Raw genomic sequence first — 19,666 nt, forward strand, 5'->3', positions numbered from 1 at the left:
CTGCTCCCGGCACTGACATGTGGCCGTGCATTTTAACACCATGAGGCAGGTTACACTATTATCCCCATTTTAAGGGTGAGGAAACTGAGGCACAGAGAGGGAGAGGTCCTGCACCAGGTCACGCAGTGGGGGCTGGGATTTTAACTGAGGACTCTCCCAGCACATTCTGCTGCATTTAGCCTTTTTTTCCTAAATCTCTATTCAGCACATTTCATTTTTCCTTGATAGCTACTTTCTCCATATCTGTCTCCACTACTAGATGGGGAACTCCATGAATATGAAAAGTGTCTGACTTATCTTAATAACTTTCAAGGTTTGGGCCTTGAGTCAGACTTGGACTCTAGCCCTGGTTTCCCTACCTTCTAGCTGTGTGCCTTCAGGTAAGTTTCTTAACCTCTCTGAGCCTCAGTAGATGGTCTATTAATGCGAGATAATAAAACGTGCCTCATAGGATTGTTGGAGGGTTCTGTGAGAAAACATGTCACACAGCACAGTGCTGGCAAGAGGAATAGAAATGTGTATTGATTGGGCTTAAGGCATGGCCTGTTTCTGCCCTACTCAGAGGCAAAACTTACAGATGTCAGGGGAGAGAACCAAGGAGCAAGATTTATTTTTCTGGACGCATCGCACGGGGACATGGCCTTGGCCTCTGATCAGCTGGGGACAAAAAATTGATTCATTCACTCATCCATCCCACTCATTCAGTGTTTACTGACCTCTTACTATGTGCCAGCATGAACAAGACAGATGACATCCCTGCCCTCATGGAGCTACATCCAGTGGGGAATCAGAAAATAGACAATTAGACAAATTTTAGCAAGTTGATGGATGTAAGGAAATAAGGTTGATATAAGAAGGCAAAGAAATCGGGTGCTCTTTCAACCAGGGTGGTCAGGAAGGTCCTCTCAGGGGGGTGACACTTTAGCCAAGATCTAGATGATAAGCAAGAGCTAGCTCTAAGATCTGGGGAACAGCATTCTTGGCAGGGGGAATAGCAGGTGTAAATCCCCAAGGCCAGAATGCGTTTTGAGTAAGTAATTGAGGAATAGTGGGGAGGCTGATATGGCTGGAGGGAGCAATTGGCTGAGGGGTGGGAGACAAGGCCACAGGGGCTGGCGGGGGGCGGGGGGGCTAAATCAGGCAGGTAAGAGGTAAGGGGCTCAGATTTTATTCTAAGTGCCCTGGGACGCCATTAAGAGAGTCTAAGCAGGAGAGTGAGGTGAAGATGAACTCAGCCCATAAGCCCTGAATGCAGGCACTGTCAGAGCTGTGAGGGCTCATGGGGACAAGGTGTGAAGGCGTGTCTGGGCAGGGCAGTCAGGGAAGGCTTCCGGGAAGGACAAGGCCTTTGGTTTCACCTTTGACAGAGGTTAGGTGTCATTCATTCTTGATTCTGCCAGAATAGAAGCTCTGAGGTGGAAGATGCCTCCCTGGCTCGTCCACCTGTGTGCACAGGGGCAGAATATATTACTGTGTAATAGCTGATCATAATGATTTGTCAGCCACAGGCATCTTCAGGAAGTATCTGTAGGTAGAGTTATAGGGATGAATAAAAAACTCCTAGTCATGAGAGTTTTTTATGGAGCTTGAGGCCCTGGAGGAGACAGGAATGTAAAAGGGGACTTTTGTAGTGGACAGTGTGTGTTTTGGACTGAGTTCAGGGGACTTCCCTAGGAAAACTGCAGATATACCTATGTATCCCCTGTGCCCAGCACTGGGCTTGACATATAGTCAGTCAAATAAAGCTCACTGGGTGAATGGTTCTGGGGAACAGGAAGGAAGGATGGAAACTGGACACATGCTAATTCTCAACTCATCCCCATCCTCTGAATCTCAGAGTCCCCACCAACCGAGAATGACCTTCTCGCTGTGGACCCAGCTTACTGCTCTGAGTCATGCTTTTCTTGAAGGCTGGATCTTGCTGCTCTTTGCCCTGACCTCCAGCAACTGGCAGATCATTGGTTTCTTAAATTTACTTCTCATTCAGGGCCTTTGTGTATGCTGATCCCTCTGCCTGGAACACTCTTCCTTGCACCCCAGTGGTGGTGAATGGTGCCCCACTGACCTAGTGCAGTTCACAGATGTGTTTTCTGTCAGCTGCCTGGTGCTTTCAGAAAATTTGGATTAAATACCAACATTTAACAGTCGAGTGATTTCACAGGAAGTGCTGGATTTCCGGCTTCCCTTGAAAAGTTGTACGATGCTTTCGTCTTCCCATGTGGGAACGGCCACTGCGCCGAGGACTGGCTGCCGGCTTCAGAAGCAGCAGCACTGGCTGGCTCAGCGCAGTGTCCACCTGGCCCCTTTTGCTCATTCACGATGATTTGAGGTCCCTGTGTTAGGGTGAATTTTATCTGATTTTTCACACTGGATCCCACCTTAAGACTGCATATGATTAGAAAGTTTATCCACTAAACCCAGAAGGCCCCTGAGCAAGCCATTTGTCAGATGGACCCTGTTGAGGCCCAGAGAGGGACAACGGCTTGCCCAAATTTGCCCAGCAAGCCATAAACCCTCCTTGATCCTCTAAAAGGGGCAAGACTGAGCTCAGGGCAGAAACCTAGGTCACAGTTGTTTGCCTCTGGGCTGCCTTCTTCTGCACCAGCTGCTGTGGGGACACTTCCCGTCCCCCTGCCCTGGCCATAGAGCTGCTGGTCGGTGCCATAGGCGGCCCCCAATGGGACCGCTGGTGGGCAGCCAAATGCCGAGTCCCCAGCTTCCGAGAGTGGGCACATAACATCTGTTCCCCTCTCCCAGCTGCTGGCAACTTTCTCCCTGTCTCTGATTTTTGGGACTTTGGGAATTGGACTGGGGGTTGAGGACCCAGAACAACCTCTTCCCCACCTGGGGCCCCCACTCCCCAGAACAGATCCATTTCTCCTGCAGCCCCTTTGGCCTGCACCAGGGGCCCTCTGAATGCCTCAGCACACACTACCACCTACACACAAGGCAGGTCTTTGCTCAGCCAAACACTGGGAAGCTAAAAATAGCCCTGCCCCCCTCTGGCCTGTAATTGGAGGCGGGACAGCTGGTTTCGATAAGCAGGGAGCTCTGTGCTTTGGCCAGCTGCCACCTGCTTTCATTGAACACAGATTGCCTGGGTGGAAACAGTCCTGTTCCTGGCTCTACCCTTTCCTGCTGACTTCAAGTGGGTTGAGTTCTTCACCGAGCTTGAGCGCACCTCTGAGACCCAGGACCTGGGGTCTGGCTAAGCCTCTACCCCACTGGGTGGTCACATTGAATTTTCCTGATGTCCCCTGACTTGTGAGCCCTTCTTTCTCTTTGCGACCTTCCTGCTGACCCCTGATCATCCCTTCTTATTTGATGGTTCATTCCTTCATTTGCTCAAAAAATGATTATTGAGTCCCACTGTGCTTTAGATTTTCTTCTAGGTGCTGGGGGTGACTGTGAATAAGACAAAAATCCATGTCTATGGGTTTACATTCTGGTTGGGGGAGATGGCTGGTAAACACAAATAAATCTGTAGACAGCACAACTCCAGGCAGTGAAAGTGCTAAAAGGGAGGCAAAACGAGAGACATGATAGATTATTTGGAAGTGGGGGGACTGCTGTTGGTAAGGTAGTTAGGGAAGGCTTTTCTGAGGTGAGTCTTGAAGGATGGAAAGGAAGGGTTATGTGAAGAGCTGGGAAGGGGGATTCCTGGCAGAGGGAACAGCAAGTGCAAAGGCCCCGAGGTGGATGACAATCTGGCATTTTTTTAAGAAGGGGAAGATGGTGGGTGTGGCTAAAGCATGAAAGGTGAAAGGTACAGGAATTGAGATCAGTGAGGGTGGGGCTGTTCACACGTTCATGTCATCAATCGAGCAGAGTTTGGATTTTTTTCTAAGAGTAACAGGGGGTTCATTGGAGGGGTGAAGTAGGAGATGACATGATTTAATCACCATTAGCTCCCCTGACTCTCCACAGTCATCTTTCTAAGCCCTATTTCTTTCTGCTTGTTTCTTCATTACTTCTGCTCATCCATTCATCCAGGTAGCCATTCATCACCCATTTGCCCACCCATCTGCCCAGTTGTCTTTCCACCTGTCATCTGCCCATCCACTCGTGCTCCCCTACACCCACCTGCCCACCAGTCTTTCCAGCTACCAAGTCATTTATCTGTCAGGTCACCCATGCATCCATTCATCTACTCACTTTCCACTCATTTGCCTACTCACTTACACGTCTGTCCATCCTCCTTCCTCCGTCCGGCTGTGCTCTGGATCCTTCCAGCCCATCCATCCACTGAGCCTGAGGCAGGGCCTTGGGTCTGGCCACACCCACTTGTCTGCCACTGGTCATGGGGTAAAGCACCAGGTCTCAGTACAACCCCCAGGGCTGTGGGGTCCTAAACTTTGCTTCCATGTGGGAAGTCCTAGCTGTCATTTCTGGGAGTGGGTGGGACCAGGCCAGTTTAGTGCTGGTCCCTGAGGTCCCAGGGCCGGGAGGTCTTGTCATCTGCATCTTATATTCCTGGCAGCGAGTTTGTTGCCTGGCTCCTGGAGATTGGTGAAATCAGCAAGACCGAAGAAGGAGTCAACTTGGGCCAGGCCTTGTTGGAGAATGGAATAATCCACCATGGTGAGTGGGGCCTGGGCTCGGTGGGTCAGGGGCTGGGAACAGGGCCGACCTCAGAACAATGCCATGTTTCTGCTAACACAGTGGCTGTCTCTGCACTTCTGTGCAGCCGCCCCTATACCCTGGGTACATTATGGCCCCAGGAACATGAATATCCCCTTATAAAGCTGCTCAAAGGGCTAGAAAACCCAGCACTCACTGGAGACACCAGAAAAGTAGATAGGTCTCAAAAAGTTAGGGGCAGGGCAGTAGAACTTTCTGTCCCTTCAAAAAAGGCAAGACCCATTTTAGTCACTCAACAGATATTTATTGAATGCCTATTATGTGCCAGTCACAGTCCTCACAACAGGGAATGGCTCGGCTGAAATGCTTACCCTCATGGGGCTGACATCTAGTTGGAGGGGGAAGATAAGAAATGAGATGAGTAAGCTGTATTTATACAGGGGGCAGTAAGTGCTAGGCAGGGAGAGAGCAGGGAGTTCGGTTTTGAATAGAGGAGGTGGGAAGGCCTCCTTGAGAAGGAACTAAGTCCTGAGAGAGTGAGGGAGCCAGGTAGGCCCTGGGGTTCCAGGCTGAGGGAACAGCCTGCTCACCATCTCCAGGACAAGAGTGTAAGCGGTTTGTTCAGGGAACGGCAAGGAAGCCAGTGTGGATGCCTGGAGTGGGCAGGGGGAGTGTTAGGAGATGAGGTCAGAGGGCATGGGGTCAAGGTGGAGTGGTTAAGGGGTGCCATCCAGGGCCTTGTAGAGGACTGTTCGGTCTTTGGATTTTACCCTGAAGGAGATAGGAAGCCACCGCTGAGTTTTCAGTAGAGCAAATAGTTGCTTAGACTCAGATTTTAATAGGATCCCTCTATGCCAAGTAGAGAGTGAACTCTCGTGCTAAAGGTGGCAGCAGGGTGCCCTGTAAGGGGGCAGCTGTGATATTTCAGGCGGGAGAGGAAGGTGACTCGGACCAGGGTGGGCATGTAGTCTGGTTCTTGGGTTTGCTGGTGCAGTCAGAGTGGTGCGTCAGGGAGGGAAGCCCCGAGGCCCGCTCACGGCCAATGAGGAGACAGTCCCATAAATCCTGACAGCGTCTCTCAGATCGCAGCACACTCGGTCCCAACACGTGCTTTTGGTGATTTAGCTCCAAGAATGATGCTGGGCCAGGTGGGTCCCAATGCAGGCTGAGTCAGGGGCATTTCTGGGCCTCTCACGGGGCCTGCAGGTGCCCCACCCCGGGCTGCAAGTCTCAGCAGGGCCCTGGATGTAGCAGGAGGACATGGTTCCCACATCAGAGCCTGGGCGGGGGGTTCACTGAAGCTGGCCTGGCGCAGAGCTTGGCCAAGGAAAGGGTGGTGATGGTGGGTGTTGGTTGGGAGGGGCTGAGGGGCGGGGCTGTGCCCAGCCTCACTGGCCCCCTGGATCCCATCAGTCTCTGACAAGCACCAGTTCAAGAACGAGCAGGTGATGTACCGTTTCCGCTATGATGATGGCACCTACAAGGCCCGGAGTGAGCTGGAGGACATCATGTCCAAGGTAGGGACCCCTCCTCCCCGACCCCACGGTCACCGTGGAGCAGGAGTGTGTCCTGGCAGCCTGTTCTCCCCCACTGCCCCCACCAGTCCCCGCCCTCTCTAGCCTGCTCTCTCCTGGGAGCCATCTCTCCCAGCAGCCTGGATTTGGAGGCCCCTGGAGGATGTGGCCTGATCCCAGACTCCCCCTTTTTTTCTTTCAGGGTGTGAGGCTTTACTGCCGTCTACACAGCCTCTACACCCCCGTGATCAAGTAAGTTACTCTCTCCAAGCTCTAGGTTCACCTCTGCCTCTTCTTAGCTGTGTAGCCTTGGGCCAATAACTTAATCTCTGAGCCTCAGTCTGCCTCTCCATCAAATGGGGCTAATAATTGCACCTACTCTGTAGGTTTGTCCTTAGGGGTAAGTGAGTTAATTTGTGGGAAACACCAGTATGGTGGCAAAGGGTGCCAGTTTGAATCTCAGCCTGCTAGTTACCTGCTGAGTGATCTTGGGCAGAATTAATTGACTTCCTGGCACCTCAACTTTTCCTTGGAATGGTGATAATAACAGGATTGACCCCAGAACCTTTGCACTTGCTGTCCCCTCTGCCTGAAATGCTCTTCCCCTACATATCTGCATATTTGCTCCTTTACTTCCTTCAAATGTCTCCAAGTCTGAAGGGGCTTCCCTGACCCCCTTTCTAAAGTATCACCCACCATCTGGTACCCACTGTCTTCCTTACTTCACTTTGGTTTTCTTCTTGAAAGTTGACATATTATATATTCATTTCTTTATCTGTGTACTGTCTTTCCTCCCCACTGAATTGTGAACTCACCAATGGAGGGGAGTTTACTCACTGCTGTTTGCCTGACTCTTGAACAGCACCTCGAGTGGCACTATTCCAGTAGACCTGTCCACACTGGTAAAAATGCTTTAAGTCTGTGCTGCCCAATAGCATAGCCACCAGTTAGTTACATGTGGCTTTCACACCCTTGAGACCAAGGAATGTGATTTTAAGTTTGATTTAATATGAATCGTTTGAAAAATGGCTACATACTGAAGAGTGCAGGCCTAGGGTAAAAGTACCACCCAGTAAATGTTTGTAGAGTGAATATTGGAAAGTAATTAACCTCTTTTACCTCTGTTTCTGCATCTGTGGAACGGGCATAAGAATAGCTCCCATCACTTGGGTGTCATGAGGATTAAATTTGAATGGCACCTGGCACGTAGGAGTGAGTGCTACATAAATGTCAGCAATTGGTTGTTCTCTTTACCGTGAAGCTAATGGCTATGGATGAAGGGACAGAGAAGGTGACCTGATTCTTAATCCTGCTGCAGATTCCTCTGCCTTCCTGTCCTGACAGTTCTCAGAGGAGCAGAGAGGAAGGGCCTTTTCCTGGCATTCGCTGGCCTCGTTGGAGGTCAGGCCCTGGGGACCATTTGCACGTCCAGACCCACCTCCACCTCCCCTGCGGCCTTTGTGCCAGTCCCAGAAGGCAGGCGGGCTGCCTTGGTCCAGCCTTCGCCCTTGCAGGAAAGTCCTCTCCATCAGCCCCTGAAGAAGGAGGTGGCAGGGGCCGTTAGCGGGTCTCTGCTTAGTGTACGTGTGGCTTGCTGGATTCCCTAGTTCCTAAGAGCCAGAGAAAAACTCCCCAGGACTTTATCAGCCTTGGCATGGGCTGGCCGTGTGAACTCATTTTTGTCAGTATCAAAGGCTGAGAAATTGTTGCAATTCAGCTGTAAGTTCAGCACAGCCCTTTGTACAAGACTCACCCAGAATTTAGATCCCACACAGGTCAGAGCATTTACTTCAGGAAGGAACTAGGAATGTCACAGTCCCTCGCCCATGCCCAGTCCTGATGCCCCACACCAGCCCACAGACAGGCATTTCCATGCTGGAATAGTTTCATTACCTTTGAACACATGAACGTTAACAATAAGACAAAAGGGAGGAAAGAATTGAGAGGGTTTTCTCCCTACTCAGAGTAAAGCAGGTTTCTGTAGCTTTAGGCTATTGCCATTTGGGGCTGGCTAATTCTTTCAGGGGCTGTTCTGGGCATTTTTGGATATTTAGTGGCATCCTCGGTCTCTACCTGCTAGAGGCCGCCTGCCAGGCCATGACAGCCAAAAATGTCTCTAGACACAGCCAAGTATTCCTTTGTGGGCAGAGTCGCCTCTTTTTGAGACCCTCTGGGGTAGGGAGAGGAGAGTTTACAGAGCCATTAGCTCCTGCCCTCTCAGTGTAGGTGAGAATGGGGTCCTGGGCTGGGACACACCTGCCCTGGGTCACACTGTGAGTTAGGTGTGGTGTCTGGGCCAAGACTCCCTGCCCAGTGCTCTCCCCTGCCCTCCCCCTCCCCCTGTGGCTTGGATCCTGAGCATGTGGTCCAGCCGGGAGACTGGGACTGCCCTCCCCTCCCTGCTGCCCGTCCACTCATGGTGGGCTTCCTCCTCTGCAGAGACCGTGATTACCACCTGAAGACATACAAGTCGGTGCTGCCTGGGAGCAAGCTGGTGGACTGGCTGCTGGCTCAGGTGAGGACCCCCTTGAACTAGTGTGACCAGCTGGCTCGCTCTGCCCAGGACCAAGGGGCTAACCAGGATGTGGCCTTTGAATTTTTATCATTTTGTTTTACATTTTTCATTATTTTTTGCTTGCGGTAAAACATTCATAACACTGTCCTCACCATAAGAATGGTTCAGTGGCATTAAGTACACAGTTCAGTGGCATTAAGTACACAGTTCAGTGGCATTAAGTACACTTGCATTTGCTGCAGCCATCACCACCGTCCTTCTCCAAGGCTCTTGGCATCTTGCAAAACTGAAACTGGGGGCTTGGAAAATCTGTTCATCAATTTTGCTGCAACTTCCCAAAGACGTTTGTTCCATCACCATGCCGTGGATATTCCTGTCTGCTGCACCTGGTCCTTTCTGGCTGTCATTCATGGGGTGATTACTCTGGGCTGGGCCCTAACTGGGCTTTGCTCATTATCTTGTTGAGTCCTCCAACCCACCAACAGATGGGGAACTGGGGCCCAGAGAGGCTGAGTGCCTGGTCCAAGGATACATAGCCTTGCAGTGGCAAAGCTGGGACTTGGGTGGGCCTGTTCCCCACTGATGCCTCGGCTCGTGAACTTTTCAGGGAGCTCATAGAATGTTCATTTGCAGTCTGTGGAAAGAGCATGTTGGCTCCAAAGACAACGAAACAACTGTGAAATCGAAATGGATAAATGTTTAAACATTTACAGAGCACAACTTTATGTCAGCCTCATTAACTGTTAAATTTAGCGTTCATGAGAACCTCATTCCGTTCGAAAACAATTTGCTGGCTGGATTTTCTCATGTCACACAAATTCCCGATGATTGCCTAGAAATCATAGCCAATCTGTAAAGTAAATGTTTCTTGGCCCCAAATAACTTTAAAAGCAAGTTTAGAAAAATCCTTGAAAAACACTTTTTTCAAGTCAGAAAAGCATATTTAACATAGGATGTGGGTGCATTTTAATATGTTTGCTGTGATGTGGGACCCTAAGGCCCAGGAGTCTTGAAACAACCCTGGATTTGAATTTAGATGTGCACATGGGAGCAGCACAGAGCATCTCACTGCTGTGTTGCCCTGCCCTCTCCCTAGGATCCTGTGAAACCAGCTCAGAGCATGTGCTTTATTTATAGTGAGGCAGACCTGGGTTCAAATCCCAGCTCTGCTGCTTCCTACCTGCGGGTCTTGGACAAGCTAATTAAACAATCTCTGCCTGATTTTCCACACCTGTACAATGCAACTGAAACCCATAGCTTCCCCTTTGGATTATTTTCAGGGTTCACTGAAGGAATCATGTAATGTGTATTGAGTGGGGTCATTTGAAGACACCTGAGAGAGGTGGGGAGCAAGCCAGGGGGCCGTCTGGGGTGCAGCCTTTTCCGAGGGGCATCACCTCGGAGCCTCTGAATGGGGTGGTTCTGGGTGTCTGAGAGCAGCATGAAGGCCTGGAGTGCGTGGCTGGAGAGGCCTGAGTGAGAGGGAGGGGTGTCGGGGAAGCCAGCAGGCGGGCGGCCAGTCACATGGGGCCTTGTGGGCGACTGGGAGGGCTCGGGCCGCTGCAGGGCTCTGAGCACAGAAGGGACTGTGTGACTTGGTGGGTAAGATCCCTCCAGTTGTGCGTGGAGCCCGGATGGTTGGGGGAATGAGGCTGGCAGATGGGAGACCAGGAAGGAGGCAGCTTCAGAACTCCAGGAGGGGAGCATGGCAGCCGGGAACCGCATGGCTGTGGGGAAGGTGGTCACATTCTGGATATTTTGAAGGCAGACCTATCAGAGATAGGTGGGTGGAGGAGTGTGAGAGGTGAGAGACAGAGAGGGGTCTTGAACTACTCCAAAGTCCTTGGCTGAGCTGGGGAGGCCCAGGACTGTGCCCTGGAGCACCCGGCAAGGAAGAGACCCAGCTAAAGCAATCGCCAGCATTGGTTTCTCTCTGGTGATTGGTGTCGGGCATGGCGGGGCCTGCTGGTGGCCAGTGCTGCCAGGGAAGCTGTGGTGCTGGCTGAAGGCCCCCTGGAGTAGCCTGAGTCATTGTCAGTCCTGAGGACGCCTGCATCCCCCACCAGCATCCTGTTGCAAATGGAGCAGGGGGAGGATGGTGGAGTGAAGGTTGCAGCTGACCACAGAATGTGTCTGTCCACCTCAGCAGACCTGCCACGGCTTGGCTGAGTCTGAGCACACAGGGAATCTCATTTGCAGGATGATGACTTCCATGAGATTGACCAAAAGACAACTGGCATCTGGTTCTGCGTCAGGGAAAGGGGGAGGAGGGTATGTGTGGGTCTGTCAGTGGGGGAGAGGTTGGTGATGAGGATGTGACCTTGAAGACTAATTGCAGTCAGTCTTGATTTTAAGAGTTATCCCCACCTTGTGCCTTGGCAGGAAACTACAAGCATATAATTGTGTAGTTTAGGAGGGCTATTTTGCTTTGAACATGTCTTCATTCCTAACTTCCAGATTATTCTGATCCTTGAAACAAAATGTTGATTGACATCCACTGGATCAGCTAGAATTGCTTTTGGCTGCATGTAATAGGAAACCTGACTTATGCGGTAAACACATTTTTCTCTCACATAGCTAGGCATCCAGAGTTCATGATCCTAGAGTTCAACAATGCCATCTACACCCAGGCTCTTTGCATCTTTCTGTTCTGCTGTCTTCTTGCTAGATGCCTCATAGTCAAAAGATGGCTACCACAACTCCAGGCATCACATCTTTGTAGACGTATGGCCAAAGGCAGGCAGCAGGGACATTTGGAAATAACTTTCTTACTCTGTTTATTGGGGGTGGAAACTTCCTCCCCTCCCCAGTGGTCCTCCCTTTAAATTGGCCAGATGGGTCCCACATGTACCCCTAAACCACTCCTTGGGGAAGAAACAGGGATTGCTGAGAATGGCTTAGAGTTCTTCAGAATTCATGCCTTGAGACTGGGAGAGGGGCTCCCTACCCACCACTTGAATGAATCAGTTCTTTTAACTCTGAGGACAAGTTGGGGTGGGAGGGTATTATTTCTCTGATAGGTAACCTGTGCTCTGTATCAGTTCTGATCCCCTCTGTGCATTCAATCCTCTGAGCAACCTGAGGAAAACACTGTTATCCTCATTTTACTGATGAAGGCACTGAGGCTCAGGTTATATAACTTGCCTCAGGACACACAGAACTGGGGAACTCCTATAAGATTGTATGTTTTGGGGGCTGTTATCATGCCATAATAGTCAATAATAATACCAATAATAATAGCCCTCTGTATTGATTATAGCCTATCCTATAGAATCTGAGCAGGGAGTGCCACTCAGGAGTGACAGAAGCCCTGGGAAATCAAGGGCAAATCTGGGAATTAAAAATAAAAAATGGGGAAATGCAGCTAAGGCTGAGGAATTGCCTCTGGTCACCTGGGTCAAGCAAGGGCGTGAGCCTGGGGGTCCAGCTCTGGAGTTCGCTCCCATCACCTCTCTGCTCCAGGGCTTTTGGTCTGTGCTGCCAGGGCTCCAGGATGCCCCAGGCTGTGGCTGTCAAATGGAAGGCAGGGAGTCATTGGGCTGGGCCCAGAGCCAAGGGCAGGCACGCTCAAGTCTGCCAGCTCCTGGACAGGCTCCACAGAAATGTGCCCACAGTACCCTCCACTTTGACCGCCACCACGAGGCAGACGGCAGGTGCTGACAGCTGCAGCAGGTGTAGCATAAGGGAAGGGGCCATAGTGGGAACAGGCAAAGGGCCAGGCTGGCAGCTCGAGGCACTGACGGAGCAAGCAAGGCATAAACAGGGACAGGGCAGGAGCCCTGGTCATGACCCTGGGCATCTAACGTCTCGGAGCCTCAGTCTCCTTATCTGTAGCATGATGGTAGGGGGAGGGTCCAGTTCTGAATGGGTTCCATTCTCATGGTGTGACCTTGGGCAAGTGCCAAGCCTGTCTGTGCCTCAGTTTGTTCATCTGTCATGTGGGTTAATCAGAGTGATTGCCTCTGGGTTGACCATCAAGATTGAGTGAGATTGTGCAGCCCTTGGCCTGCACGGGGTCAGTGAGAGGCATCCTTGGGCCCTGTCATGGGGTTTCAGAATTCATGGGCAGAGGGGCCTCCTGATGCCCTATGTGAGTTGCCCCCCACTGAGTTCCTTCTCCCAGTCCTGCTTTGCCTCTGCCACCTTGGCCTGGGTGGTTCTCCCTAATGAGAAACAGCTAAGCAGGAAGAGCTCACATCGATCCCTTGTTCCCTCCATGCCAGAGGTTGGGCCACGAGTCTGCATAGAGCATCTAATTTGACCCTCAGAAGAACTCTGTAGTGTGGACATGATTATTTCCCACCATTTTAGGGACATGGAAATCGAGGCAGGTAGAGGGGAATTCAGGATCAGTTTCCAAATTGGGTTTGCCATTCATTCATTCATTCATTCATTCATTCTACAGGCATTTTTTTGTGCCTCATTAAGTGCTAGATACTGTGCATGCTTCAAGGCGGGGACATGCGGTAACCATGACAGGCACTGTCGCTGCCTGCTGGAGCTGACATTCTAGAGGAAGACACACCTTAAAGGGAATGGAGGTGCTGATTCTGCTGGAGAGCAGGGCCCTGAAAGGATGAGTTCATTTCAGATTGGGACAGGTGCAGTGCAGCTGTTAGACAAGGTGACGAGAGCGTAGTGGGATGTGCGGTGGAGGGGCAGGGGGCTGCTTAGGGTGGGTAGGGAAAGGCCGCTTCAAGGAGGGCCATGAGTCCTGAGACCTGAAACGCCAGGGCAGGGCATTCTGGGCGAGGAAAGAGCAAGTGCAAAGGCTCTGAGGCAAGTCATGTTTGTATGTGGAAGGAGCAGCCCGGAGGCCAGTGTGGCTAGAGACCCCAGCATAGGGGGCAAGGAGGGGAGATGGGAGGGAGGTGTGGCTCTGAGATGGCACAGGGCTGTGTGTGCCTGTGCCTTCCTCCAGGAGGGGAGACAGCGGTGACTTGGCAACTTGAGGTTTCCCTGCAGCTGGTGGGATGTGGGCTGGGGGTTTATTTCTCAGGTGGCGGGCTCATCCAGGGTCAGCGTGTTTCACTGTTAACCTGAGAATCTCGCTGCTGTTCTAACTTTAGGAGACTCCCTGTGGTCACTCCAGGGCCCTTTGGGTAGTAGGAGGTATAGAGATAGGCTGGAATGGTCTGGGAGCTCAGACTGTGAGTGCCCCAGAAGCCAGGTGGGCTCCAGACGCCTGCCCGGGCCTTCTGGCTGCAGAGCTCCTCCTGCCTGCCACCTGGAGCAGGCTGTGCCTCCCCTGCTGGCCCCTCGCAGCTGGCGGGCGGCTGCTCCGGATACATCTATCTCGTGGATGGCTGCCCGCCCTGGCAGGGCTCTGAGCAGGCCGGCCCTCCAGCCACGGGCTTGGGGTCCCACAGGAGAGATTTGTCTTCCTCCAGTCAGTTTGGGGCAGCCAGTGCAGCAAAATACTGAAGCCAGCGGCCCACCCAGCCCTCTGCACTGGGGCTGAGCCCCAGCCTTGACAGCTTGAGTCCCACGGTCTCTGGCATTCATTTCTCCTTTAGCTGGGAAATTCCCTCTGTGGCCCCTCTGCTGCTGCTGAGAGGGGGACAGTCAAAGCCTTGGCCTGCCTGTATTGGGCAAGTGCCTCTCAGAACAACGGCTCACTTTGGAAGTTGTTTAAATGAGAGGCTGTCTGAACGTAGTTGAAGCTCATTGACTGGCTACAACAAGCTCCTGCGTGATTTGGCCCCTGCTGACAATGTCTTTATTTAATAAACAGTTATTTATTGAGCACCTGCTATATGCCAGGCCCTGTTCTAAGCACTTAGGTTTCAGCAGAGAACATGACAGATCACACGCCTTGCCCTTATGGAGCTCATACTTCACTCACCCTCTCCTTGCCAGCCACGCTGCCCTTTGTGTCCAAGCTTTGCTCTGCCGCTGGACCTTTGTGCTGTTTCCTCTGCCTGTCACACCCCCTTCCCATGGACACAAACACAGCTTACACAGTTTACCTGGATGTACTGTGGTTTTTGGTGCATGAAACAGAAATGAATTCTGGCTAACTTCAGGAAAGAAAAAGATGACGATGGCTTATTGGCAGGCTGTGGCATACCCAGGATCAGGGGAAGACCCAGGAGCCAGGCCTTAGAAAGAGCTGGCACCAGGAAACGTCCAGCTTCTCGGGTTCAGGAGCTGAGGGGCACCGTCTTTAGGGCACTGCTCTTGGGGAGAATCAGCACCAGCAGTTCACAGTCCTTGGGGTCCTCCACTCACAGGTCACATTCCCGGGGAGGGAGCAGCATCTCATTGGCATTGCGTGAGTCTTGTGTCCTCACCCAGCCTGGGGGTGGCAGCCTTGAGGGACTGTCTCACCAAAATGGCAGTCCACATGGGGGAGTTAGCCCTAAAGGGGGGCCCACTCCATCCATGCCTGCTCATTCTTCAGTTTTGGGGTGATGTCACTTCCTAGGGGAGACCCTGAGATGAACCAGATGCCCCTGGTGTAAAGTGTCCCATTTAGGGGTGTTTTCAGTTGCAAGGACAAAAAACTTGACTCAGCAGTGGCCTGAGCAGACACTCATGCTGCATACCAGTCGTGCCACATTTCAAGAACCCTCCTTCCTTCGCTCCACCATCCTCAGCAGTGTCTGCCACCTTGGTAACAAGATAGCTCAGAAGCCCCACCTGTCACTTTCTCACCTGGCCTCCTCCCAGGCAGGGAGGGTATTTCCCAGAATGCTCTGGTAGGCTTCTGCAGATGTCTCACTGTCTAGAGCCAGGTCCGTGAAGTTTCAGTTCCAAAAATCCAACTACAGAGGCTGAAAGAAATTAGGGGTTTATTTTTCTTTAGTATGAGAGAAGCCTAGAGGGTGGTAGTCCAGAAAGCTAGGGCAGCCTCATGATGTCTTTGGGGACCACACTCTGAGTTTTTTACTGCTTTGCCATTCATAATGTGTTTCTGTCCTCGAGGTCAAACTGTGCTCTAGGATGGCTGCAGGAGCTCCAGCAATCACATCTTTGTTCCAGGCAGGAGGAGAAGAAAGGAGAGGACAAAAACAAAGACAGTTTGGACAGAGTTCTTTACCAGTGATTTCTGCATATATCTCATTGACCGCCTTTAGCTGCAAGGAAGGCTGGGATTTGTGGTTATCTAGATGGATGCATTGTTGTCTGCAACAGTGAGGGTTTCAGTCTAGGGCAGGATTGGGGAAATGGTCGTTGCTAGGCAACCAGCAGTGTTGCCACATGAAATCTCCATTTCTCCTTTGTGGTGTTTATCTAATGATATGTGATGTACTATCACAAATACAATTAAATAATTTTCTTATCTGGGCTTTATTAAAAACAATCACAAATACATTTGAGGGACACCACAGGAAACAAAGCAGACACAGCCCTGCCCTGATAGGGCTTCCATTCTGGGGCTGGTGGTGGGCACACCTCAGTCAGGTGCCAGTGGACCTAACACCCTTCCCTTTCTGTTCTGTTCCAGGGTGATTGCCAGACGCGGGAGGAGGCAGTGGCGCTTGGCGTGGGCCTATGTAACAACAGCTTCATGCACCATGGTAACCCACCCATTCCCCTTAGCCCATCTCCCGGGGGTCTGCCCTAGAATAGAGTAGCTGCAGGGATGCTTGTCCTGTTGCATTTTACAGGGAGGGGAAACTGAGGCCCAGAGAGAGCAAGCTGTGGGCTGGAGGCTGCTCAGCATGCTGGTGGGTGAGCCCAGGCTAGATGCTGGGTCTGGGACTGTGTAGACCACTGGGGGCCCACCCTTCCTTTCCCCTGTTCTGCTATGACTGAGAGGTCACTTCGGGTGTCCAGTGGGGACCAAGGTATTGGTTGAACTTGGCTGGAAAATGGACTGGATTTGAAATCAAATGCATGAACTTCCTGTGCCCTCCCTCCAGGATGGGAGGTGGCCTCCCAGGTGGACAGTGAGGCCAGATGATGCAGGCCTGGCCCAGGGCTTCCATGGAGAGGACAGGAGAGGGCTTTGTGGAGATGGGGCAGGCAGGTCACGAGCCTGAGAGGAGGCCAGGCCTGCAGGGCCCTTCCCATGTAGGCAGGTGCCTTACCCCTCAGATAAGTCGCTCTCTCCATGGGAGAAGCATGTGAGAGAGGTAGAGACGTGGATGGTCCTGACATAATCCAGAGGTGGGAAGCTGGGGAAGAAGGGGGAGAAAATGGCTCCACTGGCACCATTTTAAATGAAAACAGAAGCTAATACTCTGTGTGCCTGGCCTGTTTCTAAGCCTTTCTATATGCTAATTAGTTTAATCCTTGTAATTGTCCTTTGATATTGGTATTAATATCATCCTTGCTTACAAATGAGAAAATAGAAGCCCAGACAGTTAAGATGCTCAAGGTCACAGAGCAAATAGGAGCCAGGATTGGAATCCAGGTGGACTGGCTTCATGGCCACATGCTCGGCCACACAGCTCCGTGGCCTTTGCCCTCACGGGCCCTGGGGGAGTGCCGAGTCTCCTACCCTTTCTGCAGGACAGGTAGACTTTGAGCCCCCACCATGGAGCCTTTCTCCTGTTTCTAGAACACTCCCTGGCCTTGGCACTGCCCTGTCCCTTGCCTGGGGTGCCCTTCCGTAGCTGCCTTCCCCCCTCATTTGTTGAGTGTCTCTGCCTCAGTTCACCCCTCCCTGGCAAGGCCTCACTGACCACCGTGGCTGAAACGGTTCCTCTTGCTCATTGCTCTCTGCACTGTTTGATTCCCTTTTCTTCAGGGAGCCACTTGCTTCCTGTCAGACTGCCTCCATGCTTCCCTTCTGCCTTTGTTCCTTCTGCTGTACCCAGCGGTGCCTGCTGTGTGCAGCACTGGCTGGGCCCCAGGGCCGGAGCTGAACAAGACAGATACGGGTCCTACTCCGGGAACTCAGCCTAGTGTGCACCTGCGCGTGCTCGTGCACATGTGAGTCAGTCGACAACGTAATGAGTATGTCTCCCAGAATATCACGGCCGTGCGAGGAGGACTTTGGCTTTCACTTCATTGAGGGGGGCGTCCGGGAGGGTCCTGAGCAGAGGAGGGCCATGCCTGATTTAGGTCCTCACAGGATCCTTCTGGCTGCCTGTGGGGGGTGTCTGAGGATGATGGCAAAAGCAGGGGGGCCGTGAGGCGCCCGTGACAGTCCAGACGAAGGACAATGTGGCTTGCCCCTGGTGGGCAGGGAGAGGGTGACTGCAGGCCTTTGGTTGTTCCTCCTCCCAGCTCTGTTTCACGCTGTAACTCAGAGGTCAGCACACCCTGCAAAGGAGCAGACAGTAAGTATTTTAGGCTTTGCAGGCCACAGGGTCTCTGTCACAGCCTAACATTACTGCATAAAAGCAGCTACAGGCAGTCCATAAACAAGTGGGTGTGGCTGTGTGCCAATAAAACTTTATTTAGAAAAACAGAGGTGGTGGGCCATAGTTTCCTACCCCTGGTCTGGCTGCTGGATTTGCTGTCCCTTCATCAGGGTGGAGATGCCAGTGAGATGAAAGCTTATCAGGTCTGGCTTCTGCCTCGTAGTTGGCAGGCCTGCTTCTAGGCCTGAAATAGCTGACTTCCAGCAAGCCGTGCCCCTCTCTGGGCCTTGGTGTCTCCATCTTTCTGCTGGAGGCCTTGCTGCCCCCTCCCCGCTTTGAGCTCGGCAAGGCCGTGGCTCCTCCCCGGCTGACTGTTTGCCCGGCCTGGGTGGACAGGTTGGGTCCTGCCAGGGCAGCCTTGGTCGTTCCTGCCCATTGGTCCACCTCACCAAAGTCCCTCATTCCCAGAAGCTGCTCTGTTCTCCGTGGGGCCCTCTGACAGCTCCTCCATCCCTCCTGCCAGTCATCTGGGTAGAGCCTCTCATTTGTGGGTGAGAGTAATGAGGGGTCCACCCCAGCTGCTGTTCTGGGAAGGCTGCAGGCTGAGGACGTTCTGTGGGGGGGTGACTCCCAGGCAGCACCGATGCCCTCAGGCCCTCAGGGAGACAGACCGCAGGGCGCAGCCTCTGCTCCCCTTGTGCCTGCCACGAACTCAGAAATAGGCTAAAATAGGCAAGGGCCAAATCCTCGTGTTGTGGCTGCTGCAAATTACATGTTCTGGAACAGAGGTATTAGGGGGCAAGGGGCCTGATGACGCCTCTGCGGCATCTGACCTGGGCTCACGGGGCCCTGAGGTTTCCTCAGGGAGGGGCCCATGAGGCTGGTGGTCTGGCCTCTCACTTTAGGCACATACAGGGAAACTGAGGCTCACTGTTTAATCCTTGCAGCCATCCCAGGAAATTGGTGCTATTGTTATTCCTGTAGATGAGGAAACGGAGGCACAGAGAATCTAAAAGGGTATGAAGGTTGGAAGGGAGCCTCAGGGATTTGAAGCTGCCAGTGGCCTCTACTGAAAGGTGGGAGTGGTTGGACCCGGACTTGGGTGTCCCAGCTGTTTCCTCAAACATTTCAGCCCAGACACAACGTGGTGCCCCCCACCTCCCCACTCTCCAAGTCTTTTAGCCTGATGTTTACAGGGAGGTAATGCCAGCCTGGCTCCCCAGCTCTGGGGAAAGCAGCAATTTATGTGTCTGTTCTTTCCAAAGAGTACTAGGGGTGGCCAGGAAAGATGCTCACCATCTAGACGCCCTGGGCCAGGGAGGAAAAAGAAGAGAAGGACTCTTGCCTCTTTATTTGGTCACTAAGTGGGTAAACAGCCTGTCTTCAGGGATGGCAGGTTGTCGCGAAGCTCAGACAGCTGGTGTCGCTTCTTTCAGGCACCCAGTGAATGCAGACAACTGCCTTTACCGAACCGAGCCTGGGTGGCCCTGCTTTATGGGATTCATCCCTGCCTCCGTGGAGGAGCCTGCTTAGGCTCTGTGACCTCGGGCAGTTTGTTTAGCTCCTCCGGGCCTTTGTCTCCCCATCTGTAAAAGGGGTGCAGCAAATCCTTCCTTGTCTGAGGAGTAAATGAACCTAAGCCTGTGCCCACCAAGTGCCTGGCACTAGTAGGTACTTAGTCAAACTGTCATCCACAGGGACCAGATCACACACTAGTTGTTATTGTTTATTTTTATTCATTTTCCTGGCTTGCCTTAGAACAGAGGTCAGAAAACTTTTCCTGTAAAGGCCCAGATAAT

General features: G+C 52.2%; 1 protein-coding gene across 1 annotated transcript in view; it reads left to right on the forward strand.

Annotated features, from left to right (window-relative positions):
* The window catches only part of PREX1 (phosphatidylinositol-3,4,5-trisphosphate dependent Rac exchange factor 1), a 175,321-nt gene that overhangs the window by 122,519 nt on the left and 33,136 nt on the right, over positions 1-19,666 (forward strand). The window contains exons 11-15 of the mRNA XM_037006253.2: positions 4,481-4,581; positions 5,995-6,098; positions 6,298-6,347; positions 8,535-8,610; positions 16,061-16,133. Coding sequence (XP_036862148.1) covers positions 4,481-4,581; positions 5,995-6,098; positions 6,298-6,347; positions 8,535-8,610; positions 16,061-16,133 — 404 coding nt within the window. The remainder of the gene's footprint in view (positions 1-4,480; positions 4,582-5,994; positions 6,099-6,297; positions 6,348-8,534; positions 8,611-16,060; positions 16,134-19,666) is intronic.

Source organism: Manis javanica, chromosome 5 (genome assembly GCF_040802235.1).
Source record: "Manis javanica isolate MJ-LG chromosome 5, MJ_LKY, whole genome shotgun sequence".
Taxonomy (NCBI): Eukaryota; Metazoa; Chordata; class Mammalia; order Pholidota; family Manidae; genus Manis; species Manis javanica.